Genomic DNA, 27,865 nt, shown 5'->3' on the forward strand with positions numbered 1-27,865 from the left:
TTATTGTTATAATTTACTCAGTTTTATTACTTTTTTATTTATTTATTATCCAACGACGACGACGATTAATGATTCAAAAATACATTTTTAGCTGGGATATTGTTAGAGTAGTTTTAAGTGTTTATTATATTAAATATAAAAATTAAAGCATTTTTTGATAAATATATATATATATTTATAATTTAGTAGGAAATGTTTATATATATTTATATTTAATTAAATATACATAATTTTATATAGAAAAGAAGGTAAAGACGAAAAATTTTTGATATTCAGCAAAAAATTAAAAATTAATTATTCTACCTAATAAAAAACAATTGATCTTTAAAAGATCTTTTTTTCCATTTTTTTTGTGAATTTTTTTTTGATTTAATTTAAATATTTTTTTTAAATTTTGTTTAAAACAATTTTATTAATTTTTTTACATAACATCATGTTTTTTAGACCAAGTTTGTTTTTTTTAACAAATATTTTTTTTATTTTATTTTTTTTTATATTATTTTTGAAGGTATAAGAATAATTTCTATTATTTCTTCTATGAGTTCTATTTTTTTCTTTAATATATATGATATATTTATACATTTCACAAAAATTGTTGGGTTTATTGTTTTTATTGTTTATGACGTTTCATTCTTGCTTTTCTTTCAATTAAATATTTTTTTTGTTAAATAAAAGCAAATAGAGAAGCCTAATTTTTGTTGGTATAAAAAGCTGAAGCTTTATTTTTTTAATTTAATTTTAATTAATATTGCAATATTTTTTTTTCAGTATAAATATGATGAGTAGGTAAGTAGTAGAAGTTAGTCCCAGTTATTTTTTTTTTAATTTCAAGCGTGATTTTTTTTTCAGAAGTCTTCGGTGTTGTTCAGGAGAATGATAGAGTCGAAACTAAATCACTAACCTTTGTAACTAATTTTGGTCTCAAAACGAAAAAATTAAAATTTTTCAAGAAGATTTCAGTCTCGTGCCACATTTTCATGCCTAAAATCGCGTAGCACCCATTTCCAAAGGCTATTCACTCGCATCGCCCGTATCGAAGGTCTCATCAACGCCGACATCCATAATCGTGACTTTCGACCCAGAATCGCTGCTCATCGGGATTTTAACCTCATTTTCGTTCGTCACGGGCATGATGATACAAACGAAGCCTCTTCCTGTTGTCGCATCTCTCGGATGAATCGTAACGGGAACAAATCGATCTGTGGTGCCTTCAACGTACGAAGCGAGTCTTTGATGAATTTCGGGGAAATGTTTCCTCAAAGACACTCCTTTTGGACGAAGGACAGCTTGGATGTTTTGGAAAGTAAGTTCGCGGTATCGTTGCGTGTTTCTTTTTCCGCTTATGAGGAATTTTAGGATTAAAACGTCGCTGTCGGGCGCTGAAACTTGCGAATTTGTGCCGGAAATTGTCGCAGAAGCAGCTGCTTGGGCGAGTTGTTGCGTGAAAATTGGTTGTTGGTGCGCCATATCGTTAATAATCGATTTGCAGAGCTTCAATTTGGCACATCGCGATACCAGTTGACGTTCCCATTTGACTTGACCCGTGCTGGCAGCAGGAGCTTCAGATACCACACAGATGGCGACATACAGTAACATCTTGGATTCGGGTTTGTATTCCGTGCTGAGACGCAAAAGTTCGGAATATAGCTCGGGACCCATTTCAGCGGGCATCAAATCGGGCCATCGAACGTACATTACCTCGCCCAAACACTGGAATCCCTGTTTGATGAACATATCCGCGTTTTCGGGGCTTCTAAATAAAATTCGTATCACGCCACGGCCTTGCGACAAAAATCCCCGTCTCGCCAGCAAGCTCAAATGTCGCAAAGTGTCGCCGTCATCTTTGCAAGCGGACAGCACTTGACGACACAACGCCGAAACTCGCGAATGCAAACAGGCCTTGCGATGTTTTTCCCAATGCGAACGACGACATTCGCGCGAACAATACAAATGCGAGCAATTGTGGCAACTTTTGTACGTTTTTTTCGCTTCGGCGGGCGTCGTTTGTGAATCGCATCGCGGATAACGGCAACGCACAACCTCCGAATTTTTAGTTTCGTACGAATCCAAGCTCAGTTTTCGCGTGTGGCCTGTCACGGTGATTGTGGGATCGCTCGTTTTGCGTCGCTGATGGGTGTCGCCTTCGCTGTGACGTCGTTCGGGTTGCTCGACATGCAATTGTTGCGTGTTTTGGGCACTAAAAGTTGTTAGGGTCGTCGTCGTGCCGGTTGGGGGAATGTCGATTTGTGGAAGGATGACGTCGTGCGGGGGCAATTGCATGTGCGGCAGTGAAATTTCAGCAGTTGTACTAACTATATCCTCTGAAAGTCGCATGAAACGAAAAAAAATTAAAAAAATCATTTTTTTTTTCTTAAAAAAATTATGAGAAAATATCAAAATTGACAGTTAATAGCGAAGAAAAGTAGAAAAAAATTTTTTTTTTGAATGAAAAATGGAAAATATCTCGTAAAAATGAAAAAAAGTGCGCTAAAATCGGAAACATGCGAAGTGCAAAGACGACTTTATTGGATACAAAATAGACACAAACAGTGAAAAAAGTGTTGTTTGTGTTGTTTTCTTGTGTGTCTCGAGTTGAAAACAATGAGAAAAGTGAAAAAATAATTATTTTTTAATCGAAATCGTGACGGAAGACGTCCAGAAAACGAAAAAAAAAGTAAAGTAGTGATAAAAAAAAAATTAAAAAGTGTCGAAAAATAAGACAGCAAAGAAATGAAGAGAAAATTGTTTATTTTTGTGAATTTTTTCGTTCGTTTGTTGTTGTTTGGAACATAACTTACAGGTTCATACCTGGCCGAGAATTACTGGCTGGTAAACCTAACAGTGATGTCAAAACATCTTCAACACTTATATCTTCTACCAACTGTTCTATCATTGCTGAATTGGGACGTTCTGGCGGTATTTGAAATGTTGGTACAGTAACTGTTGGAAAAAAGTACATAATAAGAGAAAAAAAAGAGAAAAAGATATAAAAAACCATAAAAAAAACGATAATGAGGAGACGATTTTTTTTTTCATTTTTAATTATTTTTTTTTATAAACTCAATAAATATACAAAAATCCGAAGAAAAAAGGTGAAAAAATGATGAAAGTTGCAAAAAACGACGATTTATTAACATTCAATTCGAAATAATGCAATTTAAAAACTGTACAAAAATCTTTTTTTTTTAACTTTTTTCTGTTCTACCAAATCAGTCGGTCCACGTTTTCAGCAAAAATATCGAATATTGATCTAAAGAACACTTAACTGGATGGGAAGGGATGTGCTAATAAATACTTCGTGAATTAAAATTAAATTAATTTTTTATGATGATTTAATTTAAAAAAAAAAATATTTAATTATGAAAATATTTATATCATGCAAAATAATTAAATAAAAAAAAATGAAAAATCCACTCACCGTTTAAAAAAAAACTTTAAAATGAAAAAAATAACTAGACGTCTCCATTAGCCAAAAAAAATAATTTTAAATTAAGCAGAAACCATAAAATTTTGCCAATCCATGAAAAAATGAAAATAATAAATAAAAACAGCCATATAATGTTTTTTTGAATAAAATAATATATATTATATTATATATTGATTGTTGTAAATAATAATAATATGTAAATAATAATAATATAATTATAATATAATGAAGGACTTGAAAATATAATAATATTAAGCTTAACAAATACAAAATATTAATTTTCTAATTTTTATGTTTTCTTATAAAAAAAAATCTACAAATAATAATTTTTATTACACTTTTTTCGTATTTTTTTTTTAAATCTATTTAAAACTTTCATTCACTAAAAAATATTTATTTTTTAAATTTTAATTAATTTAACTAAAATTTTAATTAATATTTATTTTTAATTTTTTATTTATTTTTAATAATAAACATGGCAAATTTTTTTTCTCGTTCTCTTTTAGTTAATTAATTATTTTTTTTTAATTTAAAATTATAATTGAAATAAAAATTGTTTTTAAATGAAAAATATTTAAAATATAAAAAAAAATTAAAGAAATAATAAAAGTAAAGTTAGGTCAATAACATCAATTGATTCATTTATTAAAAGTTACATTTTAAAAATATATTGCAATTAAATTGTTTTGTGTAAAAATAAAATTTTTACATGTGTGATGTGAAAATACCTTTCCTTTATTTATTTTATAGAATAAAATAAACTGGAGGTCATAATTTATTTTTTATTAACCGGCAGTTTTATATTTAAATTAATATTATAAAAAATTTAGAATTATTTGGGTTAAATATTTTGAAATTATTGAGCTCCAATTTACATAAAAAAATAAATAAATTTAATTATTTTTAAAAATGATACAAAATTAAAAATTTAATGATTTTTATAAATGAAAAAAAAAATAAGAGAACGAGAAATAATTTATTTTTATATTTTGCACATGTTTTTCGATGCAAAAAAAAATCTAAAATAATTTTCATACAATTTTTTTTATTTTTTATATATAAAAGTGAACAAAAATCATTATTTAATTTATTTTAATTAAAAAATATTTTTTTTAATAATAAAATTTAGAAAAAAAGCAAATTTAAAGCGAAAAAAAATTTACAATTCATGCCTTGAATTTTTTCTTAAAAACTACTTTTGATGTTTGTCGGCTACTATAACATAATATTAACATAAATTTGCATGAAAAATAATAATTTTATTTAATTAACTAATAATAATAGCAAATCGTTCGATTCGTTTTGTTTTCGTTTAAAATTATAAATTTTATTTATTCTTCTAGTCTAACATAATTTTATAATTGTATAATATAATATATTAGATGTGTGCCAAAAAAAAAAGACATTCATACAATACAAAATGAAAAATTCGGTTTTGACTGGATTTTAATCAAAACAAAATAAAATTAATTATTTTACGTTAAAAGACAAGATTTTAAAAGGGGGGATCTCATGTTTTTTTGTTGTATTCTACACATTGTGTAAATATATTTCTATTTTTTTTTTGCATATTTTCTACACGTAAGTCGACTCACCATTACCATTGAGGGCAGCTCCATTGTTTCTCGACGACGTTGTGTGCCGAGGTAACGAAGACGATTGGAAGGCGGCAACGACATTTGTTGTTGTAGCATTGTCGATGACCGGCGTTTGCGGCGATTCGAGGGGTTTTGTGCCAACGAACGACGATTCGAGCCAGCATCTGTTTTTGTGCGACGTTTTTTTGGAGTGCGAGTCAAGGAAAAGAGGATTTTTTTTGTGGGGGAAAAAGACAAGAAAAATTGGGCAAAAGTCAGTTAAGGTGATTTTTTTGACTTTTAACAATTTTTGTTTTTTTTTAGGGGAATTTGGGGAGACATTTACCTTTGACTTGGGCTCGTAGATCGACTGCGGGAGTTGCGTTGGTCATTAACGTAGTGCACGATGGCAGATGTCACTTCCTTGATCTCGTCTTTGATTTCGGGCGTGCCAATGACAGGCGATGCGGATTGTTGCTGATAATGGTGTTGATGATGCGGAGGAATTGGCGGCTTGGAGTCAGAGTCTCTTTGTTGTTGTTGTTGCTTTTGTTGCAGTAACGATGATGCGAGTCTAAAAATAAATTAAAAAATTATTAAAAATTTTAAAAATTATTTTTGGTTTAAAAAAAATTTAATTTTTCATACAAAAGTTTTTTGAAATTTTTTTTAATTAATTTTTTTTCTTAAATTAAAATTTTTCATACATAGAAAAAATAATTCTTGTCATGAAAATTTAATTTTAAATTAATTTAGGTACTTAAAAAAATAAAAAAAAAAGTTTTTCATAACATTTACTTCATTTTAGTTTAAAATCAAATTTAATTTTGTAAAATTAAATTAAAGAAAAAATTTTTATAAAAATAAATTAAAATAATTTACTTTTTCTATAGAATTAATTTTCGATTTTATTAAAATAAAATTTAATTTAATCAATAAATTAATTTAATTAATTAATTAATTTTAATAAATGAATTAATTAATTAAATTTTAATTTAAAATTAAAATTTAAATTAATTCAATTTTATTTTAAATTTAATTTATTTTAAATTAAATTTTTATTTTAAGAAAATCGAAAATTAATTCTATAGAAAATTATTTATTTATTTTAAAATTATTTAAGCGGAAATATTAAAAAAAAAATTAAATTATTTTTTTTTAAATAAAAATAATTTTGCTTGAAAAATATTTTTTAGAGATTTTTTGATAATTTTTTTTTCATTCAAATATTTTTTTTATGAAAATTTTGTGATAAAAATTAAAATTTTTAAAACTTTTGTAAAAAAAATTAAATTTTTTAAAACTTTTTTTAAAAAAAAATAAATTTTTACCTTTCAGCGGGCGTTCTCAAAGTTGACGCTTGTTGCTGTTGCTGCTGTTGTTGTGCTGCGAGCTTTTCCTGACTTCTCCATCCGAGATACGGTTGTCTGTAGGATCCACGTAATGTGTTTCCTGTGCTTTGGTACCCGCCTGCCGACAATACGCCGCGTGAAAATGAACCTCGTGTCGAAACACTTGGCGATGTTTGATTAGAATTCAAGTGCGATGTTGACCATCTACAAAAAAAATTAAAAATTTTAATATTTTTTCTTATTTTTAGAAAAATTTATAAAATTACCTCGAAAACCCTGTTTGTCCATGATGACTATGCGACGAAGGACTCAGCATAACGGGACTCCTGTCGGAACGCTGTGAACCCAACGAGCTCAATGACGTCGTTTTCGAACTCAATCCAGTCCATCTGCCAACATCCGAGTTCCGTTTTCGCAGGAAACCACTCGAATCGAGGGTCGAACGATTCGCTGGCGACGCTCCAATCGTCGTATTGTTTCCGCTTGTGTACGATTTATACCAGTCAGGCACATTGAGACGTTGCAGAGACGCCTGCACACGTAATTGGTGTTCGCTGAGATTTGTATTGGTCTCATGTGATTTCTGTAATTCATTTTCTGGCGGCTATTTGGAAGAAAAAAACAAAAAAAAATAAATAAATTGTTCGTTTTGAAAAAAAAAATCTTAAAAAATCAGGTAAATGACATTTTTTCGTGATAAAAAATAATTTTTTATTCAATTTTAGTTGCTAACCTTCAAAATAAACGCAATATAGATCAAAATATTGTCCGTCACAACACTCAACTTCTCATCAACCAACGAAATTTGATCGTCGCCAATCGCACAAAAGACAATTTTCACATCTTTATCGCCGTTCGTCGCGGGATCGAACAACGAAAGTTTCATCACAGCCCCAACTTCGTTCGTTTCGTATGCCAAAGCACTCATGTGACACAATTGCAAGTCGAGCGACGTCTTATCGACCGAATCCATGTTCGTTTTTACGATTACTTCAGTTTGCACCGTCAAATTACAGTTCTCGTTGATCAAAGCGAGAATCATATCGATCAAACTCAAGTCCCAAATTGCCAAAAAGTTCTCCAAAGCCAACATTAGACTTTTATCATTGATGTTAATGAAGGGCGCATCATCGAACGTAAAGCACGAGTAATTGTCAACAAATGCAATTTCCGTGTCGTCGTCCTGTTCGGAAGCCTCATACAGCGTAAATGACAGATTTTTGCCCGAAACTTCGCATTTCGCGGGAGTTGAAGCCTGAATTATGGGCGAAGTCATGGGACTTGTGTTCGTTTGATGATCTTGATACTTTTTGGGCGTTGTTTGTGTCGCATGATCTACTGATTGGCGCTTTTTTATCTCCGGATGTGTTTCCCAATTGATCTCTGGTTGCGGCGGCGTGATCGGAGAACTGTGATTCAGCATAATTTTCGCGTTAGAAGCCTTAACGGGAGTAATTGGCGTCGAATTTAACGAAGTTTCGATGAATTTACTTGCGAAAAAGGCTTCTTTACTGAAAGATTTCTCCTTGAAGTTGTCGTGCAAGTTGACATTGAACACGGGAATTGCTTGCGGAGTCACAATATTGCTCGAATCGAAGCTCAAAAGAGATTTTTCCTTCAAATTTTGGAATTTTAATGATGAGTTTTCGATTTCCAATGACTTTTCCTTGATCAAAGCCTTGCCAATCGGGAGAATTTTGCATAAAGGCGTTATTGAAGTCTTGCTCAAGTTCTTTTCGTTCTCCTCGAAAATCGCTTTCGTTTGATTGAACGATTTTTGGGTGTTATTTAGCTTATTTGGCACTTCATATGTCGTGTTATTGGGGATTCCATCGCCGCTGGCACACATATTCTCGAAAAATTGGATGCGATTTTTCGCGAGACGACCCACAGTTGCTGTACTCGTGTTCCGCGTCGCATTATAATCGTTCAAAGTTTGTTGCAAGTACGACGACTTGAGACGTTGGAACTCGTTCACCATGTTATCGACACTTTTCTGCTGTTTCTTGTACAAATAAACTTTGTTGTCGTACTTTTCCTCGTCATACGTCAAAAAACTATCCTCGTCATCCGTGGTGTCGCTCGTTTTTCGTGGCCTACGTCGACCAATGCGATGCAAACTCGTCGTCGAACTATCATTTATCTTGACATCTTCGTCGAAATAGCTGAAAATATCCTTCAGACTTTTGTTTTTCTGCAGCAAACCTTCCGTTGATGCCCTTAACGGTGTCAATTTATCCACTGTGACATGCTGCGGCGACGACGGAATACTCGATAAACACTCGTAACTGCTACTGACATCCAACAAGACACTCGAGGCACCGGAAAAGTTCATAGGACGCGGCGATTCATCGACAATTTCCATGTACGAGATGCCCGACGAGACATTTTCATAAATTTCCGAATCCGGATAGTCGACAAGTTTTTTGCTGCATGCACGTGGCATTCGCGGGCGTAATGGAGCGGCGTTTTTCTTGTATTTTTTCGTCGAATTGCGACACGAGTTCTCCAGGGAGTTGACAAAAAGATCGAAATCATCGTTGCTGAAGGCACTCGTGTCAACGGTGTAATAATAGCGGAAGGAACGATTTAATAGCTCTTCGCTATTAACGCGGTAAAGTTTTTCTTCTGTCATTTTTGTCTTTTTTTTATCTTTTTTATCGTAAAAAATAAAATTAAAAAAATAATTAATAAATTATCATTTCAGACACACTTTCACATAAAAATTCGATTTTTTATCAAAATTTGTAACAAAATAATTTTTTTTCTATAAAAAAAAATTAAAACACGCGTCGATTTTTTTTTTATAAAAATTAGAATTTCAATGTCGCTTGATCAACAATCTGACCGATACTGACGCTAAAGCAGGTCAAAAAATTTTGGGTGAAAGAGATAGAGAGAAAGAGAAGCATTTTTTGGACCGTTTATCATTCTGTACCTGATTTAATTACTCATCGTTATCACCAATGACCTTTTATCTATGGGAGATGTACACGAGCTACGTGCGTTCTGTAGTATTTGTTTGTTCAGTAGTAGAAAAAAAAGTTCATCATTTTTTGTGGAAGGGATTGACGAGTTATGAAATGCGAATGACTTGAGTGCATTATAATAAAATTTAAAAAAAATAATTTTATAAAAATTTTGATACAAATTTTGTAATTTTTTTTTAGATTTATAAAAAAATTTTCGTTTCAAAAAAAAAAATTAAAATATTTAAAAAAATATTCATTTCAAAAAAAAAAAATTAAAATATTTAAAAAATTATCATTTAAAAAAAAAAAAAAAATTAAATATTTAAAAAAAATATCATTTCAAAAAAAAAATATTTTTTTTGTGATTTTGGCACCAAAATTTTAATTTAAATAATCTTAAATTAATTTTTAAAAAATATTTTGATTAAAAAATAAATTATCAAGGTAAATTATAAATTATAAAATTAATTGGTAAAAATAAATTAAAAAATATTTTGACTCTCATTTAATTTTTTACAAAATTTAAAAATTTTAATTGAATATTAAAATTTATTTTAAATACATTTGAAATAAATAATTTTAAATTTATTTTTTTTAACTTAAAAATTTGTTTTTTTTTTATAATTTTTATTCAAATAAGTTTAAACTTTACGAGATTTTTAAATTTTTATTAATTTTTTTTAATTAAAAAAAATATTTTTCATATTCTATTCATGTTGAAAAATAATTTTAATTAATTATTTAATTTTTATTTTGTTTTAAAAAATATTTTTTTTTCAATTTCGAAGAAGCCAAAATAAATAAAAATTAAAAAAAATTATTTATTTATAAAATCTCACAGACAGACTCATAAAATCCAATTAATAACAAAATTTCCCATTAAATCCATCGAAACACAGTTCAAAAACTGACCTGACCTGCAAAAATGTGTATACCGCGCCGTGTGTATGGTAAGTTTTGTGGCAAGAGTGTTACTATTTTTGGAAAGAACGACAATTAAATGCAGCGGTGTTCGTGTTTTTTTTGTTTGCAATAAAAAAAAAATAAATGAAAATTTCCCTCCTTCAGGAAATGTTTGTCTTTGCGCGTTTTGTTTCGTTTTAATGGAATATTTTTTTAAAAAAATTTATTGCTTGAGGGCAAACGAGTCATAAATCGTTCTTGGTTCTTTTTTTATTTCGTGGTTTGTTATTGGCGACAATGGAAAATGTTGCAGTCTGACGTTAAATAATTACATTTTGTCTCTCCAATAATCTTTTTAAGGGGCGATTGTTTGATTGTTTGTCTGGAAAGTTCAGACGACTTCCTTAAAAAATTAAAAAAAAAAATTAAAGGGTTCTTAAAAAATTAATTTTTGGGGCAAAAAATCGATAATACCACAATTTTTGCACAATTGAGCCCAAAAAAAGTGAGAGTCGTAAAAAAACAATGGAGATCATAAATTTCCTCGAAATCCATTATTATGCTAATAAACAATCGAATTCGATCCGAGAAGTGAAAGAAAGTGAAATCTTATGAGAGGAAATTTTCCTACCTGCGACAACGACGAAGGTCAATGCATCTTTACGTTTTTTTTTTCTAATACGATTTCGAACAATGGTCTCGTAAATTATTTATGATTTGCAAGTGTTGTTACCTTGCTCTTGCTCCGCATATGCTGTCTCGGTCAATAATGACGACGACGAGCAAAAAAAAAACGCACACGAACGACAGCGAGGGGAAACTGTTGCAAAAACATTATAAATGGCTGACGTTTGCGTGTCCTAATTCCATTTTGCTTTATTAAAGAACTTTTCTTTCGTTTAAATATTTTTTTTTTATTTTTAGTAGCAGACATAAATTTTTGGTTTTACATGCGGTTTGTGACATAACGACGAAAATGGACTTGTAATTAATCTAAAAAAAATATTTTTTTTATTTTTTTTTTATTTTTTTAAAAAAATAAAATTTTAAAAATATAAAAAAAATAAATTCAAATTATAAAAAAATATTTAAACATATTTTTTTTCTAAAAAAAATTAAATGAATTTATTTTTAAAAATTTTTTTTTTTAATTTTTGATAAAAAAATTAAATTAATTAATTTTTTTTCTGACTGAAAATTTTAAAATATTTTTAAGAAAATTAATAATTTTAATTAAATTTTTTTTTACGAAAAATTTAAAAACATTTAAAAAAATAATAATTTTGAAAATAAAAAAAAAATTTTTAAAATTAATTTTAAATTTTTTTTTTTAAAATTTTATTTTTTTAATTTTTTTAAAAAAATTTATTTAAAAAAAAATATTAAAAAAATAATTTTTGGATTAAAAATAATAAAAAAAATTATTTCATGAAAAATCTGAAATTTTTATCCTTTCATAAAAAAATTCTGTCCTTAATACTTAAAATTTTCATTTGAAAAAAATACTTTCAGGGACAAGACAAACTCGCGACCTACAAACAACCATATTGGTATCGATTACGAGAAATTGACGAAAATTGCAGGGAAATTATCCAATTTTGTTGGAATTGATTTGATTGGACTCCAAACGTAAAACTGTGACATTTCTCAGGAAGAAGCGTTAAAATTTTCATACAAAAATGCATTGAAACGACGCGGAATTGGAAAAAGGTCATGTATTTATTTTTGGAATGGAAGAAAAATAATTTATGTGGAAAAATTAATCAGCTCGACACACGACGAAAAACGGCAGAAGAGCCTTCAACTCAAGAATATAAAGAGTTATGTCTCATACATTATGCAAACGAATCGCCTCAAGGAAAATAATTATCATAAAAAGTGTGCTTTTCATCATTTTTTTGCTTCCTCATTGTTTGACATCTTTTTTTTTTTGTAGGGAACGAGTGCGAAAGAGAGACAATCAACAGTCATCATCGCATCACAGATGAACAACACACAAAGTAGGCCACTGTTCGCTATTTATGGAATGGCAGAGGATTGGATAGCGCACACAAGAAACAATAAGATTCCGATGGAAATCTATTTTAAACATTTTTTTCTACCGCATTTCGGAGAAAAATTTGGTTTTATGTCGATTTTTGTGTCTTTTGAGTAATGAGGAGTATCAAAATGTGCAAGAGGAGTAAGAAAATGTGAAATTTTACGAAAGATTCACAATTCATGAGGATTACAAAAATGTAGAAAAATTAAATTTTGAGGAGTATGAAAATATCAAATTATGAAATTTAACAGAAAATTCATCAAAAATTTGAAGAGGAGTAACATATTGTGAAATTTAGAGTTAATAAAAATTTCAAAATCAAGAGAAATTAAAAATTGGCATGAGGAGTAACGAATTGTAAGAAATTTTATATTTTGAGGAGCAAAATTTGTAAAATGAGGAGTACAAAAACGAAAATTTTTGATTTTTACATAAAAACTTCAAAAGAAAATCTTTAAAATAAAAAAGAATTAAGATTTGTAGAACTTTTGACTATAAGGAGTTCGAAAATGTGAATTTTTTGATTATGAGGAGTACGAAAATGTGAAATTTTCATATTATGAGGAGTAAGAAAATGTAAAATGTCCATAAAAATGCGATAAAGTCGTTCGTTTCTTATCAAAATCGAAACTTTTCTTCAAAATCTCTCTTGCAGTAAATAACGTCATGACAGTCATCATCATCTCACACAATACTCGAATGGTAAATGATGTGATGCTGCTCGCTTGACGCACATTTTCACCCCGCATGTAGGTACCTCTGTAATATTCGCTTGAAAAGGATGTTCATTATTGCTTTTTATTATTAGGATGTTGGAGCAGCGACGACGACGACGACTGCGGATGACATTTGCAAACCGAGAGAGCAAAATTTTCGGAGTGGCTTTGACGTGAACGATGATAAAATATATTTCATTTTCTTTTATTGATAATCGACACAACGAAAAAAAAAAGTAATCAAGTTGAAGGACTTTAATTTGATGTCGGAACGCACGCAACTCGCTGCTCAATTTTGAATGAGCCGAAAATCCCTTGAATTTACGAGGAACTTACCTCCGTAAAACCTGAAGTAATCATCATCACGTAACACCAAATTTTATGTCATCGAATGTCTTTTTAGGTTTATTTTTTTTTGTTACTTGTCAATTTCTTTCAAGAAATTTCCTTTAATGGAACTTTATTTACTGTTTAATGAATTGGAAACATTTTTTTCTGTATTCGATTTTTTTTTCATCAATTCACTATGATTTTTTTTCCTTTTTATTTTTTTTTTTTTGTATGGAAAAACGAATTTTTATTGCATCTTTTTGATTTTTTTGTTGAATTATTTTTTTTATAAAAAAAAATTAAGAAATTTTTAATTTAAACTTATCACAGCAAACGTAATTTTTTTGAATTTTTTGCTTTTTTTCCATTTATTGGGAACACTTAAAATTTAAAAAAATATTTTTCTTTTGATTATTTTTTAATTTATATTTTTTTTCTACACAGTCCGACTTTTCATTCTAGGCAAATATTTTCCCTCAAGTTCAAGCTCTTTCTTTTTTTTTTATTTTCCACTCATTTACTTTTCTTCTGGTTTTTCGTCCCGTTCCGACTTAACTTCTACTTAACACACAAAAAAGTTACAAAAAATATTTTTTTGCCATAAGTTACTTAATTTTAAATGTTTTTTTTTATAATAAATTTTATTGCCAGAGCTTTCTCTTTTCTTTTTCCATTTAAATTCAAGCGAATTTCAAAGGCTGACTGACGTTTCAACAACACGGGAATGAATGTCACACACACAATACATGTGTAGCTATGTGTGACCTCGAGGATTTTCTAGCGCCTGCGATTTAGTTCAAGTGTTCAGCGATACGAGCGTACTTTGGTCGGGTGAATGTAGCTGAATGTATTTACGACGCGAAAACTGAAGGAAAAACAGTTTTATTGGAAAGGAATTGTCAAAATGTGACGTTTTTTGGGTTTAAAAAGGTAAGCGGTTGCTATGATTTTTAATGATATTAATTTAAATTTAATTCAAATAAAATTTAATTTAATTTAAAAAAAATTAAATAAATATTTAAAAAATACAAAAAAATAATTAAATAAAAATAATAAAAATTTAATTTAAATTTTTTTTTAATTTAATTTAAAAAATTTTAATAATAAAAAAAATAATTTTATTTTATTTTTAATTAAAGAGTTTTTAAAAAATTAATTATTTTTATTTAATTATATTTTTTAAATAATTTATTTATTTATTTTTTAATTAAAATAAATATCAATTTTTTTAATGATTTTTGATCTGTGGAAAAATTAAATAAAATAAAACTTAATTTTTTAAAAATTTAAATATAAAATATTTGTATTAATTTTTAATTCGATAATATTTGATGAATTAAAAATTTTTTAATTTGAAAATTAAATACTTAAAAGTAAATTAATTTCAATTTAATTTTTCTATATTTTATATAAATTTTATATTTTTTATTAATTTAATTTTTTCAAGGAATTGATCATGAAAAAATTTTAATTATAGAGAAAATTAATTATTTTTTGATTAATTCCTTAATTAAAAATAATATAATATTTAAAATAATTCATAAAAATATTTTCTTTAAAATAATTCATGATAAAATTAAATAAAAATTAATTTAATTTTAATTATTAAATTTTCAAATTAATTAATTTTTAATTCATCAAATATTTATTAATTAAAAATTAATTTAAAAAAATTAATTTAAAAAAAATAAATTAAAATAAAATATTATTTAAAATTAAAATTTTAATTTCAATGCTCCGTAGAAAAAAAAAATCACACAAAAAATTATTCCAATTCATCCAAGCCAAGCACTCAAGTTACAAGTTTCCCATCCAAGTTTTGTATAAAAGCTGTTATACTTCCACATTTGAATGAATTCAGCATGTCGCGTACAGAACAAAATTAAAGTCAAAAGGATAATAAAGAGGATACTCCCACGTACCTCTATCGACACAGAGAACCGACCTAGTCTATAAAAGGAACGAAACGACACCAAAAATGTAATCATTCACGATAATAAATACACAACAAAACACATTGCAAGACGCATAAGGGAGAAAAACTCACAAAACCGAGGGAGAGACAAGAAGCTGAATAGCCTAATTTAGTCTCGTATCTCGTCACGAAAACGTACACGAGCGCACAAATGTTAGTTTTAAGGAGTTTTCTCGTGTGTCGTGTATTTATTAAATATTTTTTTTGTTCCATGCTGCTTTTGTCTCGTTTGATAAAATTTTCTCTGAACATGGGTTCTTTTGTTCATTGGAGCATTTAGCGTACACACTTGCATTCTTTTTTTTTGTAACATTTGAAGCAATAAAACGAGCTCGTTTAAGATAAGGATCACTTTAATTTTTGGTTCCCTTTTTTTTTGTTGGATGATGGCCAAAAAATTGATTTTTTTTTTGTTTGTTTTTTGAGAAAAAAAAATAGTAAAAATAAAATTAGACAAAGAGGTTGCTGAATTTTTCAATAAATTGACCTTTTTCGGTGTCGAAACAGTTTTTTTTTATCAATTTTTAAAAAGTAAAATTCTTGACCGTCATTTATTCGTTATTTAAAAGTATTTCAAAGCCACTTGAGATTATTTTGCGACCTAAATCTCTTATCGCGCATTTCGCTTCTTATCTACGTAGAAAATAATTTTTGATCATTAACGAAAATTTTCGCTTTAGTCACGTGCTTCGTCTTCGTTTTTTTTTGTGTAAGTTAAATGGTTTCCTTTTCACTGTAGTTCAAATTTGGATGAATTTGACTCTAAAAATTGCTTTTTTAGCTCATGGGTGTTAAATTAAGACCTTAAGATGGTAAATTAGCATCTGTAGGTGTTAAATTAGCTCCTTAAATAAAATTTTTAAAATAAAATTAAAAATTTTTTGAAAAATTAACAAATTTTTATTCAAGAGATGATAATTTAATTTTTTTAGAATTTAAATTTAAACCTTTGAGGTGTTAAATTAACATCTAATGTTTAAAATTAACATCTTTTGGGTTTAAATTATCATTTTATGTCTTAATTTAACTTTTAAAAATTTAAATTAATCTCTAAAAATCTAAAATTTTCTGATTTTGTGTTCTAAAAAATTCTTTGAGATGCTAATTTAACACCTGAAGGTCTAAAAATAATCCAAAACGCATAAAATTTAACTCCAATCGAGTAAAAATTGCTAAATTTCTCTCCTCAGTATCCTCCAAAACTTCTATATCGACTATTATTCGTTCCAATTCCGTGATTTGAATAGATAAAAGGAAAAGTCACGATTTTCGAAAGAACGAGGGGGAAAATTATTTGCCTTGTCTGCACTTGTTCCATGTAATAAATGATGATAGACATCGCAGAAAACATAAACAAGACGAATTTTTGATGAAAAAGTCAAGCATTAGGTCATAATCATCAACATAAAGATGACAAGATGAAGAAATTAGGAATCGGATTTCCTTTAAAGGAAAATTTTCTTTCTATTAAATCAAAAAAGAGAAAAATTTGCCACAAAAAATTGAATGGAAAAAAAATTGTCGTCTGGTTTATTGGATTAGGAACGACAAAAATAGCAAACAAACAGAGAGAGATCATGTTCATGATGTTTGCATTAGTTTATGTTTAATGTTTACGTTATTTATTCCCTCAGGTGCTTTAAAGATGTCGTCCTCGAGATTTTTCCCTTTAATTTATCGCTTTTTTGCTTGATTATCTCGCCTTTTGTTGGTATTTAATGTTTTTTTCCTTGCTTTGGGATTTTGCTCCAATGCCTTGATAAGAAACATATTTTGCAATTCTCACGTTTTTTCGCTCAGCAAACGTTCAACTATTCAAAAAAATGACCGACCTTCGAGTTGATGTTGAAAAAAATCGTTAACAAGTTCGAGATAAGAATAGTTTCATTTCTGGTTAAATTTTTATTATTTTTTTTCTCTTGTTATTTAATATAATAGAGCAAAAAAAGAGAAAAAAATGAATAATAATTGAATTAAAGTTGCGTCAGTGCCTTACTGGTGCATTTTTTCTCGTCTTTCGTTCTCATGATGCAGTAATATCACTCAAAACTCGCCTTTTTTTCTCTATAAATTCAATTTGAGCGCATTTTCTATTCAAATTTAATAAAAAATTCTCTTTAAAAAAAGTCAACATGAAAAAAAATCTGAACAAACAAAAAACGGATAAAAAATAATCTTGAACGTTATTTGCGGAGGAAGAAAAATCCTCGTTGTTGACAAATAATAATAAAAAAATGCATTTTTTTCTCATCTTTTGTTGTTTGTTATGTTTATCTACTTTTATCTCGTTTTACTACTGCAAACTACTAATAGAGCTTCTGAATATTTTTTTCTATTGTCTTAGTTTTTTCGATTTTATGTTATTGCAACAAAAAAAAATCTGTGTTGTTATTATTTTAATTTTAGTTCAGTTCAGTTTTTTCTTTGAAATGAAATGAAATCCATAAATGTACAAAATCTAATTAAACGAGAAAAAAAAGTTTAAATAAACTTTGAATGAATGTTCATGAAAAATAATGGATTTTTTCGTTAGATGACACTTGAGTCTAATTTTAGTACGAGATTCTGGTAATTCGAGTGATGCTATTTCCGTTACACATTTTTTTAAATGTTTATTTGTAGTTTTATTGAGAAATCAGGGGCGTAAAAAATTTTTTTAAAGATGAATTTTTGATAAAAAAAAAAAAAATATAAAAAAAATAATTATGAATTTAATTAATTAAATGTTATTTTTTTTCAAAATTTAATTTAATTTAAATTTTAAAAAATTAATATAAAATTAATTAAATTTAATTTTTTTTTGTAAATTAAATTTTTTTTTATTTTTTAATTTATCAAAATAATTTTTTTAAAATTTTAAATTAAAATTATTTAAATGTTAAATTTATTGATTAAAATAAATTATTCAAAAAAATATTTTATTAGCAATTAATTATCTATAATAATTTAAATTAAAAAAAAATAATTAATTAAAAATTAATTGTTTTAATTTAAAAAAAAATAAAATATTCAAATTTAAATTTAAAAATTTATTTTATTAAATTTTAAAAAATAATTAAGTTTTTAATTATTCTTTAAATTTTATTTATTTTAATTTAATTTTTATTAAAATTTTATATAATTAAAATTTAAAAAAATAATTAAAATTTAAAAAAATAATATAAAATGAATGCCGCCCCTGCGTTTCTATTGTAAAGTACTCCTCTAATTATAGAGACTTTTTTGTTCTGAAAAAGGGCAAAATCTGATAATAAATAAAATAAAACACCGACAATAGAAAAATATTAACAAAAAAAGTTCAATGTCATATTTTTATGATGATGATGTAAACATTTGTTTTTTTAAAGTTTTTTTTTTTTTTTTGTAAAAACATTAACGATAAATGCTTAGTAGACCATTTTACATCGCGATCATGAAACGAAATTTCGAAGGTTAATTCTGATCATAAATAATGAAAAAATTAAGAATCCAATTGGAGTCACAACTGATGATGACAATTATGTACATCGCACATTGGAGAAATGATGCGTGATGAGTACATTAAAAAATTAATTTAATTTTGTCACACTCCATTACGCAGTTTTTCATGACAATTGATTGCGACAATGCCACTCGGGAAGGCAAAAACAATGCAAAGCGACAGTCAATTAAAATAATATAATTATAAAAAAAAATATATTTCGTCGTCAACTCGATTCGTTTGAGAAAGAATCTGACGTCAATTCAATGCGATGCAACAACGAAAGTTTAAACAATTTTTTCGGGGAAAGGCAAACTATTTCCTGTAAGTGCACTTGTAGTTTTTATTTTTTAAATAAATTACGATTTATGAGAGTTTTTGGTGTCATTGTCGTAAAATTATGATTTTTAACAACTTTGTTTATTTTAATGAAGAGTTTGTGGTGAAAGATTTTTTTTGATAACGAACGAAAAAATGTCATTTACTTACGAAATATAAATTTTTATGGACCAAAAGTCAATAGAAAAAGTTGATTCTTACCTAAAATGAGAAAGAAAAAAATAAAGAGATTAGTAAAATTTTTATAAAAAATATTTTAAAATAAAATAAAATTTTTTCGAAAGTCAATTACTTGGCATGAAATTTAATTTTTTTTTACTTCAAATCACTAATTCCTGTGTCTGTCCCAGCCATAACTTTTTTATTTTAAGACCGATCATTAGATTTTCAAATTTTTTTATTAATTTTAATTTTTTTTAAATAATTGTTTAAAAATTAAAAAAAATATTAAAAAAATTTTTTTATTTTAATTTTATTAAAAAATATTTTTTTTTATTTATTTTAAAACAATTAAAAAAGAATTATTTTAAAAAAATATTTATTTATTGAATATTATTTATAAAAATAATTTTATCAAGTCTTAAAAATTCAAAAAAAATTTTTTTCAATTTTTTTTTTTTTAATATTATTTAGGTAATTAATTCAAATATTTTTTTTATTAATTTAAATTAATTAATTTAATTTAATTTAATTAATTTTATTTGAACTTTAAACTTAGTTAAAAAAAAATTCATAAATTTATTTTTTTTTTCTTAAAAATAAATTTTATTTAAAAAAATTATTAGTTATTTATTTAAAAATAATTATTTAAAAAATTTAAAAAAAAAATAATTTTATTAATTTTTTATTTTATTTAACGACTTTCGACGAAATTTTAAATAAATGATTTTTATTATTTTTTTTTTTTTCATTAAAATCTGCAATTTTTCAACATTTAATAGTTTAAATCTGCTCAAATTTTCTCGTGAGTCACTAAAATTCTTCAAAATTTCATTAAAACTCTAAGCTCACTAAAACACAAAACGATGCAAATTCAATTAAAGTTTTCCATTAAAATAGAAATTCGACGCTAAATGAATCACTTGAAAGAAATTTCAATTGTTTTCATCTCGCTCGCTTCTTCTTCTTTCCGACACATAAAACACGAAATACTCGAACAAATGTTACGCAGATGTGCTTCCAAACGCATCAAATTACTCTTTATTTATATTAAACGCGTTGCTTCTACTTTATTTTCACAAACAATCAAAACGCTTCTGAAGTCAAACAAACGAACAATTTTTTAATAAATAAATTTCCTGAGTTCAAAACAAGAAAAAAAATTCAAATCCAGACTGACTTTATAATTTTTAGCACTTCATAGCGAATTTATTTAAATTTTCTTCTTCTTCTTCATTCACTAAATATTTATCTCTTTATTACACTCACTCAAAAATCGTGAAGAAAAAACTTTTTATTATTGTGATTAACGTTAATTGCACGTTCGTTTGCAATTTTTCGCCTCATACCCGACAATTTCGCATGAATTTCATAAAAATTTTTAATGAACGATAATGAAAAATGAATTGACGCCCCGGTTTTTCTCGCGCCGCGATGAATTGATGTTGCAACTAAATTAACAAATCATTAAAATTTATTCAGAAATTCTATTAAATTACAGAAAAATGGACAGGATTTGATCAATCATCACGCTTTTTATTCATTTTTTGCTTGGCAAGTGACCAAAAAAGCATCAAAATTGAATTAAATTTGAGTTTTTACGAGAGATTCGAGACTGGATTGTAACAAAAATGGGTTTCGACAATGATATGTGTGCATTATTTGTTGCTTCATTGTTACACTTTTTTTTATTTGTTGTGAAGTTTTTACTTTCATGCGATTGTTTGGTTGGCGCAAGAAGAAAGAGAGCAGACTTCAAACACTTGAGACAGCTGTTTGTGCTTCAGATTTCGGTTTTTCAAGTGAAGGTTGAACAAATACACATTGCAAAGTGCTTTTTTGTGTGTTTTGCTTTGAACAACAAAAAAATGTGTTTCTTTGCGTGTTTGTTGAGGAAATTCTTTTGAACAATGCGAAAATGGATTTTTTGCGTGAAATGTGAAAAATTATTTTTTTTCTTTCAAAATTTAAAATTATTTGAAAAATTGTGAAAAAAAATTTTGAACGGTTATTTTTTGAATTGACATATGTCAAATTTTTATTGAAATTAATAAAAATTTTATCAAAAAGAAAAATATTTTTTTTAATTAAAAAATATCAAAATTTTCAAAATTTATTTATTTTTTTTTTATTAAAATTTTGTCAAAAATTTTTAAAGTAAATTTAAAAAAATTAAAAATAATTAATTAATTTTTAATTAATAATTAATTTTTAAAAAATTTAAAAAATTATTTTTTTAATTTTTAAATTAAAATTAATTTTAATTTCTATTAATTTTTTTAATTAATTTTTTTATTAATTTTTAAAAGAATTAAAAATATTAATTAAGAATAAAAATTAAAAGCAACTTATTAAAACGAAGAATTTTTTAATGCGAAACATACAATTTTCACACTCGACTTTGATGAATGCGTAAAATTTTTCTTTTGTTAAAAAATCCTCTTTCAGAACAAAAAAGAATTTTCAATCAGAATTTTTCGCATAAATAAATTCTCGAGTCGTTCACACCGCATTTTTCGTCTTCTCCAATAATAAATATCGATCCAAAAATATCAAAACAAAAAAAACAAATTTTAACAGCTGACACACACAAAAAACATAAATTCTCATCATTTAAAATGAAAAAAATATTTTTTTCGGGCCACATCCCTTTAAAAACACACGTGAGTCGAGTCGTCGTGATGTGAACGGAATGCAAATGATACGCATCTTCTCCATTTCCAGCAGATGGAACAACAAATGGTGTCCCATTGATTTCATTTCATTCATAAATTTTTACTGTTCAAATATTTTCATTCCTAAAAAATGGTTTGTGTGTCAATTTTTGCATCATTTACGGAAATTTTTAAGATTTTTATCAGAATTCCGCTAAAAAATTCGCATTTTCGTTGCTCGCTTGAAATATTTTTGGAAATATGACGAATCCGACACGAAATGTGCGAAAAACACAATTTTACGGAAAGTTTTTAAAGTAAATTAATATTAATTTGCGTCTTAATGGTAGCAGCTTGACATTCTCCGTGCCACTCTCGATGTTTATATAAATTTCGCTTGTATAACGAAAAATTCTTGTTCTGTTTTTTTTTTGTTGTTTTCTCTGGTTAACATCGCTCACTCACGTTTTTTCTTTGTAAAGGAATTTTTTGTACGTAAATTCCATTGAAAATATGGGTTGATGTCTAAAATTAGATGAAAATCAGTGTTTTTTCGCTGTAATGTTGCTTGTGTGAGTCTGTTAAGTACATAAGTTCGTGTCTCGCTGGATCTTCATCAACACATCATTTTGAGGATGTTACAAGTTTTGAAGTTGTTTCATGTTATGACACGAATTTTAAATAATTAAGGGTAAAATTTTGATTTAATTTGAGAAAAATTTAAAAAAAAAATAATTAAATAATTAAAAAATATTTGAATTAATTTTTATTAATTTAGGAAAAATTAAATAAAAATTATTAAAATTAATTCACAAAAAAATAAAATAAAAATTCGAATAAACTAAAACCTTAAAAAAATTATTAAAAAAAATCTGATGTTCAAAAAAAAAATAATTTAAAAATTTATTTTTGAAAAAACAGAAAATAAATTAATGTAAAAAAATAAAAATAAATTAGGCTGTTAAAAAAATTAAAAATATTTTTTTTAAATTTTAAAATTATTTTTTTATAATAAAAATTATTTAATAAAAATATTTTAAAAAAAATAAAAAAAAAATAAAATTAATTCTCAAAAAAAATAATAAATCAATTAAATTATAAAAATAATTTAATATTTAAAAAAATATATATAAAAATAAAAAAAAATTTTAAAAATTTTTAAAAATGGTAATTAATTTTTAACTTTTAATTAATTAAAAAAAATTATAAAATAAATTAAAAATTAAATAAATGTTGAAAAAATTATAAGAACAAATTTTTTTTTGTTCTTAAAAAATTAATTTAAATTAAAAATTAATTAAAAAAATAATTAAAATTAATTGAAAAACTAATTTAAAAAATATTTTCAACTTTTTTAACAAAATTTCCTTAATTTAAATTAAATAAAAAATTTAAATAAAAAATTAAATAAATTAAATCATATTTAAATTAAAATAAATTAAATAATAAAATATTTTATTTAAACATTTTAAAAATTAATTATCCCTTTCCCGGTTTTGTTTTGAATTTTGGTCTTTGAAATTTAAGAGAAATTTCAAAACGCGCAAAAAATCAAAAAAATTTTGGCCCCGGAAAGGGATATATTTTTTTTTAAAATAAAAAAACATTAAACTTAAAAAAATTAAGATTTTTTTTTTAATTCAAAACAATTAATTTTTTTTTAAATCAAAATATGTGAAAAATTTAAATTTAAATTTAATTAAGAAATAAAACAATCACTCGCCTTGGTCTAATTGACACATCTAGTTAACCATAAGTACATTACGCGTGTCTCTGTTCTAAACTAATTTCAAAATAATTGACGTTGTCGTCATATTTTAACGCACATTCCACAGAAATTCCGTATCCATACTCGCTCTAACTGTAGTTTCATCATTCAAAAATGCTAATTTCTGTTTGTTATTTCGGTAAAATAAACAGATGTGATGTTTTGACTTCCATTCCAGCACATCCCAGACCCAAAAACGACAAGAAAATTAAATTTTTAATTAAAAATGCACCTGATTCGTGCCACCGACGAACGTTTCTCGACGCAATTCGACTCAATGAATCATATAAAAATTTTATTTTTTTCGTCTTTACAACAAAAGCGAACGATGATGTTACACATTTGGAATCTGTAAGTATTTTATGTCTAGTCGTGCGTCTATTTCTTTATTGAAATCGAGAAATATCTCGCGAGTCGTGCACATTGCTTATTATTTTTATTTAGAGGTTAACTCAAACGAATTCCGAGTTCATTGAATTTAATTTGTCGAATTAATGGTCGGAGTTTTAATTGAGAATGGTATTTTTATCGCAGAGCGCAAGCGAAAGTCTGTCTATCAGTTGTAATTGTTGTTAATTTTTTTCTCATTTTTCTTTCTTCTTTCATCTTTTTTTTTTTTTTTGTTCGAAAAGTAAATAAACAGAAATAAGAGTTGCGAACGAACATGAAGCAAGCATGAAATAATAATAAAAAGCGAAAACAAAAACAAAACAACAATTAAACGCGTTGTGAGAGTATTTTTTAGTTGTATGAGTCGTCAGTTGAGTAATTTTGTGATAAACTTTTTAATTTTTTGCTTTTTAGGGAGTCAAGAAGATGGAAAAATGGCTTTAAATGGAAATTTATGCGGTTTGAAGGAAATTTGAGAGCAAAAAATGGATGAAGGAACGGTAAAAATTGCATTTTAATGAGGAAAAAATTAATTTTTAAAGAAATTTTGGTAAGTTTTTCTTGAAATTTAAAAGAAAATTTATTTTTTAAGAAATTTTTGTTATTTTTAAGAGCAAAAAATTAATTTTTGTATTAAAAGAAGATTTTTGAACGCCTTTGGAGGTCAATTTTTGATAATTTTAACTTAAAATCGTTGAATTTTTATTAATTTTTGTCATTTTTAGAGACAAAAAATAGTTTTAGTATCACAAAAAGTTCTGTTTTAAAATTTTTTTATAATTTTAATAATTTTTTCTTCAGAAATTTAAGAAAAAAATTTTCAAAGACTCGTTAAAGGCCTAAAAATACATTTTTATGAATTTTCTTGGCATTTTTTATAAAAAAATTAATTTAAGTCAATAATTAACTCATCTTCAAAGCCAAAAATTGCCAAAAAATCAACTTTAAAAATTATTTTTGCTCGATTTTTCCTTTAAACAAAGGTTTGAATATCCTTGAAATGCTCCAAGTTACTTATAGACGAGCGAAATATTCATTTTTATGACAAAATCTTCTAAATATAGTCTTGAAAAAGATAAAATTGCCTCAAATTAAGACATTTCCATCGATTTTCTCCATCACTTTTACCAAAAATTTCCATAAAAGGTGCGAAACAACATCCCAAACGACATTTTTCCCTTTTCAACACCTCATCATGTCGCCTCAAAATACACACAACAACTTGACAAACACCGAAAAATACACAAACGGATCCCCCCGTGCTCCAGATTTGCCGTTTATCTCATCTTCCGTCATCGTTGGTGTCATATTGTGACCATTTACATCACATTCCGTCATTTCAAACGCAGAAATTTTGTGGTTTTCCTTTGTTTCTCCCTCTTTTCCGACATTTATCTCTTGATATCAACCGCAAATCTTCCGTTTCTCGTCGTTTTTCTGAAGAAAATCCAACAAAAGAGCTTCTTGCAGCAAAAAAAGGGCACAATTGGTGTCGAATGTCACGTGTCATTAACTCAGAAACGTTCGAATGTGCCTCAAAGAAACAAAAAAAGTCAGATTATTAATTATCTTCGGTCGTGTTTCGCTTGATTCTTGACATTTATTGTGCCATTAACAAGTTAATATTGCGTCTTTGTTGTCGTCATCTCTCAATTTCAATCATAAATAATAAATCATCATCGTCGACGGATGAAGAGATCGCATCAAAATATGGGACGACGTCTTTCGCTAAGCATGCTAAATATTTATCAAGTACCGAGCATCAATTATTTATGAAACAGACCGACGACTGTTGTTGATAACAGCTCGATAAATATTTAAAAAGGGAATTTTTTCGTCTCTTTTGCGCCGCGAGACAATAAAAAAATTTTTTTTTCAGAATTTTATGAGTTTTGTACCAAAATCTGATGAAATTCAAACGATGCGAACACCTGAAGTGAAGTTTTTAATTCAAATTTTATTGAAATTCGACGAAAGACGAAAAAATGTGTCAACTTTCGAAGCATGAGCGCATGATGGAATGTCAATAAGGTGCATCATCGTCATATCAATGAGCGTTGAATGAATAGAAAAGACTGTTGAAGGCAAATATACGGCAACAAAAGAAGCGGATTGAGGGTTAATGCCATTCAAGTGGGACATTTTAACCGGTGAATGTGGTTTTTTAAGCTTATTCAAGGCAGATCTCTTGAAAAAATGATGAGAAAAGGCTCGTGAAATGATAAAAACGCTTGAAAAGTTGAATAAAAAGGGAAAATTGGCGGGTTTGAGTGCAAAATCAGCTGAAAAGATGATTAAATTCTTTTGTTTTTACGGATTTTTTTGAGTTCATTGACTTTTGGGAAGCGGTGAGTATTAAATAATCTTTAAATTTTAACTAAGTTTACTTAAATTTGCTAATTTTAGGTCTAAAAAGATGATTTTTGAACCTTTGATGACTTAATTTCGTAAGAATTTTATCTTAAACATCAATTTTTAGCCAAAAATTACAAGATTTCTTCATAAAAGTTCATTTTTAGGTCAAAACATGTAAAAATCTTCGATAAAATCGCTTCACAAGATCGTAATTCGACTAAAAATGGGCTTTGAAGATAAAAATTCGTACATGAAACATCGATTTGAGCAATTTTATGAACAATTTTGGTCATCATGAAGTCCCATCAAAGGAAATTTTGTATCAGAAATCAACTTTATTTGAACTTTGAGTGCAAAAAAGTAGTTCAATGCCCAAAAAACGACAAGAATTTATAATTTTTTGACCCAGATTAAAGTTTTTCGAACTCAAATCCAATCAAATTCAACCTCAAATAACTTTTTAAGCCAAAAATCGTTCCTCTACGCTTCGTTATCGCATTTAAAGTGTCGCCTTCAGCACTTTTGTCCTCACAAAACTATTCAAATATCTTTTGTTTACTTTCAAAATAATAATCAAATCGTTAATTAAACGAACATTTATCTATCTGGCTAACCTTGAGAAGCTCATTCAACACACAAGGCATTCTCGTTATCTCGAGATGATAAATTTTAACGACTTACGCCGCATGTAACCGCATGTGAGCTTGTAAATTAATTCAAATTTCATTAAAATGACATAAAAGGCCCTTCAACAAGGCACTATAATTATCGCATTTTAACGACTTTTAACCGAAAAAGGTCTTGGAAAAAATTTCTTTGAACGGAATTTTTTTTATCAATTACGAAAAATTTGCATTTTGTCTCATTTAAATACAATAGACTCGAAAATTATCTGCGATGTCGTAATAAATGTTCAACTTCCCATTTACTTTGTGCATTGATTACTTAATCGACGAGAGTCACATGTTTCTCGTTAATCATCCGCTCTCGACGTACAAAATCTATCATTTTTCGCTCGCATGCCAAAAATGTACAAAACCAGATCTCGTGTGTGTGTGTCGTGAGCGAGAAAAAAAAATAAATATTGGAAACACATTTATCGCCATTTAAAAATCGATGTAATTCAACGCGATGTACTTTCATTATTTTTATTCGCGTTTTTGTTCGTTATTTAACCAATAAGCACCTCATGCATTGTCATATGAGCGAAATGAAATTATTATTGTGGGATTCGAATGTCTAAACATATAAACATAATTTGATATTTCCTGCGACGCTTCGACGACACATCGACACACGGAGGCGAGCATGTGAGTCGAGATTTGTGGTCTGGGGTGTCGACTGTCTCTGTTTTAATGATTTTTTTTTTGTGTTTCGTTTGAAAGCGAATGTTTATTTTTGTTCAGTTTTTGTTTTTTCTGAGAGAGGCACAGAATCGAAACCGGTA

The 27,865-nt window shown here is 26.9% G+C and overlaps 2 protein-coding genes across 2 annotated transcripts in view; both read right to left on the reverse strand.

Annotated features, from left to right (window-relative positions):
* Positions 1-751: 751 nt before the first annotated feature.
* LOC134832571 (apical junction component 1 homolog) lies at positions 752-2,893 on the reverse strand. Its single transcript, XM_063846635.1, has 2 exons — positions 2,799-2,893; positions 752-2,321 (listed from the first exon to the last, which is right to left on the reverse strand). The coding sequence occupies exon 2, from the start codon at positions 2,278-2,280 to the stop codon at positions 1,012-1,014; it is 1,269 nt and encodes a 422-aa protein (XP_063702705.1). The 5' UTR covers positions 2,281-2,321; positions 2,799-2,893; the 3' UTR covers positions 752-1,011.
* Positions 2,894-4,648: 1,755 nt separating this feature from the next.
* Positions 4,649-27,865, reverse strand: part of LOC134832570 (putative mediator of RNA polymerase II transcription subunit 26) — a 51,155-nt gene continuing 27,938 nt past the window's right edge. The window contains exons 7-10 of the mRNA XM_063846634.1: positions 6,623-6,960; positions 6,336-6,560; positions 5,351-5,578; positions 4,649-5,189 (exon numbers count right to left, since the gene is read on the reverse strand). Of these exons, the coding sequence (XP_063702704.1) occupies positions 5,003-5,189; positions 5,351-5,578; positions 6,336-6,560; positions 6,623-6,960 (978 nt within the window). The 3' untranslated portion in view covers positions 4,649-5,002. The remainder of the gene's footprint in view (positions 5,190-5,350; positions 5,579-6,335; positions 6,561-6,622; positions 6,961-27,865) is intronic.

This window comes from Culicoides brevitarsis, chromosome 2, assembly GCF_036172545.1.
Source record: "Culicoides brevitarsis isolate CSIRO-B50_1 chromosome 2, AGI_CSIRO_Cbre_v1, whole genome shotgun sequence".
NCBI classification, from domain to species: Eukaryota; Metazoa; Arthropoda; class Insecta; order Diptera; family Ceratopogonidae; genus Culicoides; species Culicoides brevitarsis.

Coding starts and splice junctions, on each gene's coding strand:
- LOC134832571 (XM_063846635.1), bottom strand. CDS start 2,280: ATGCAATTGCCCCCGCACGACGTCATCCTTCCACAAATCGACATTCCC.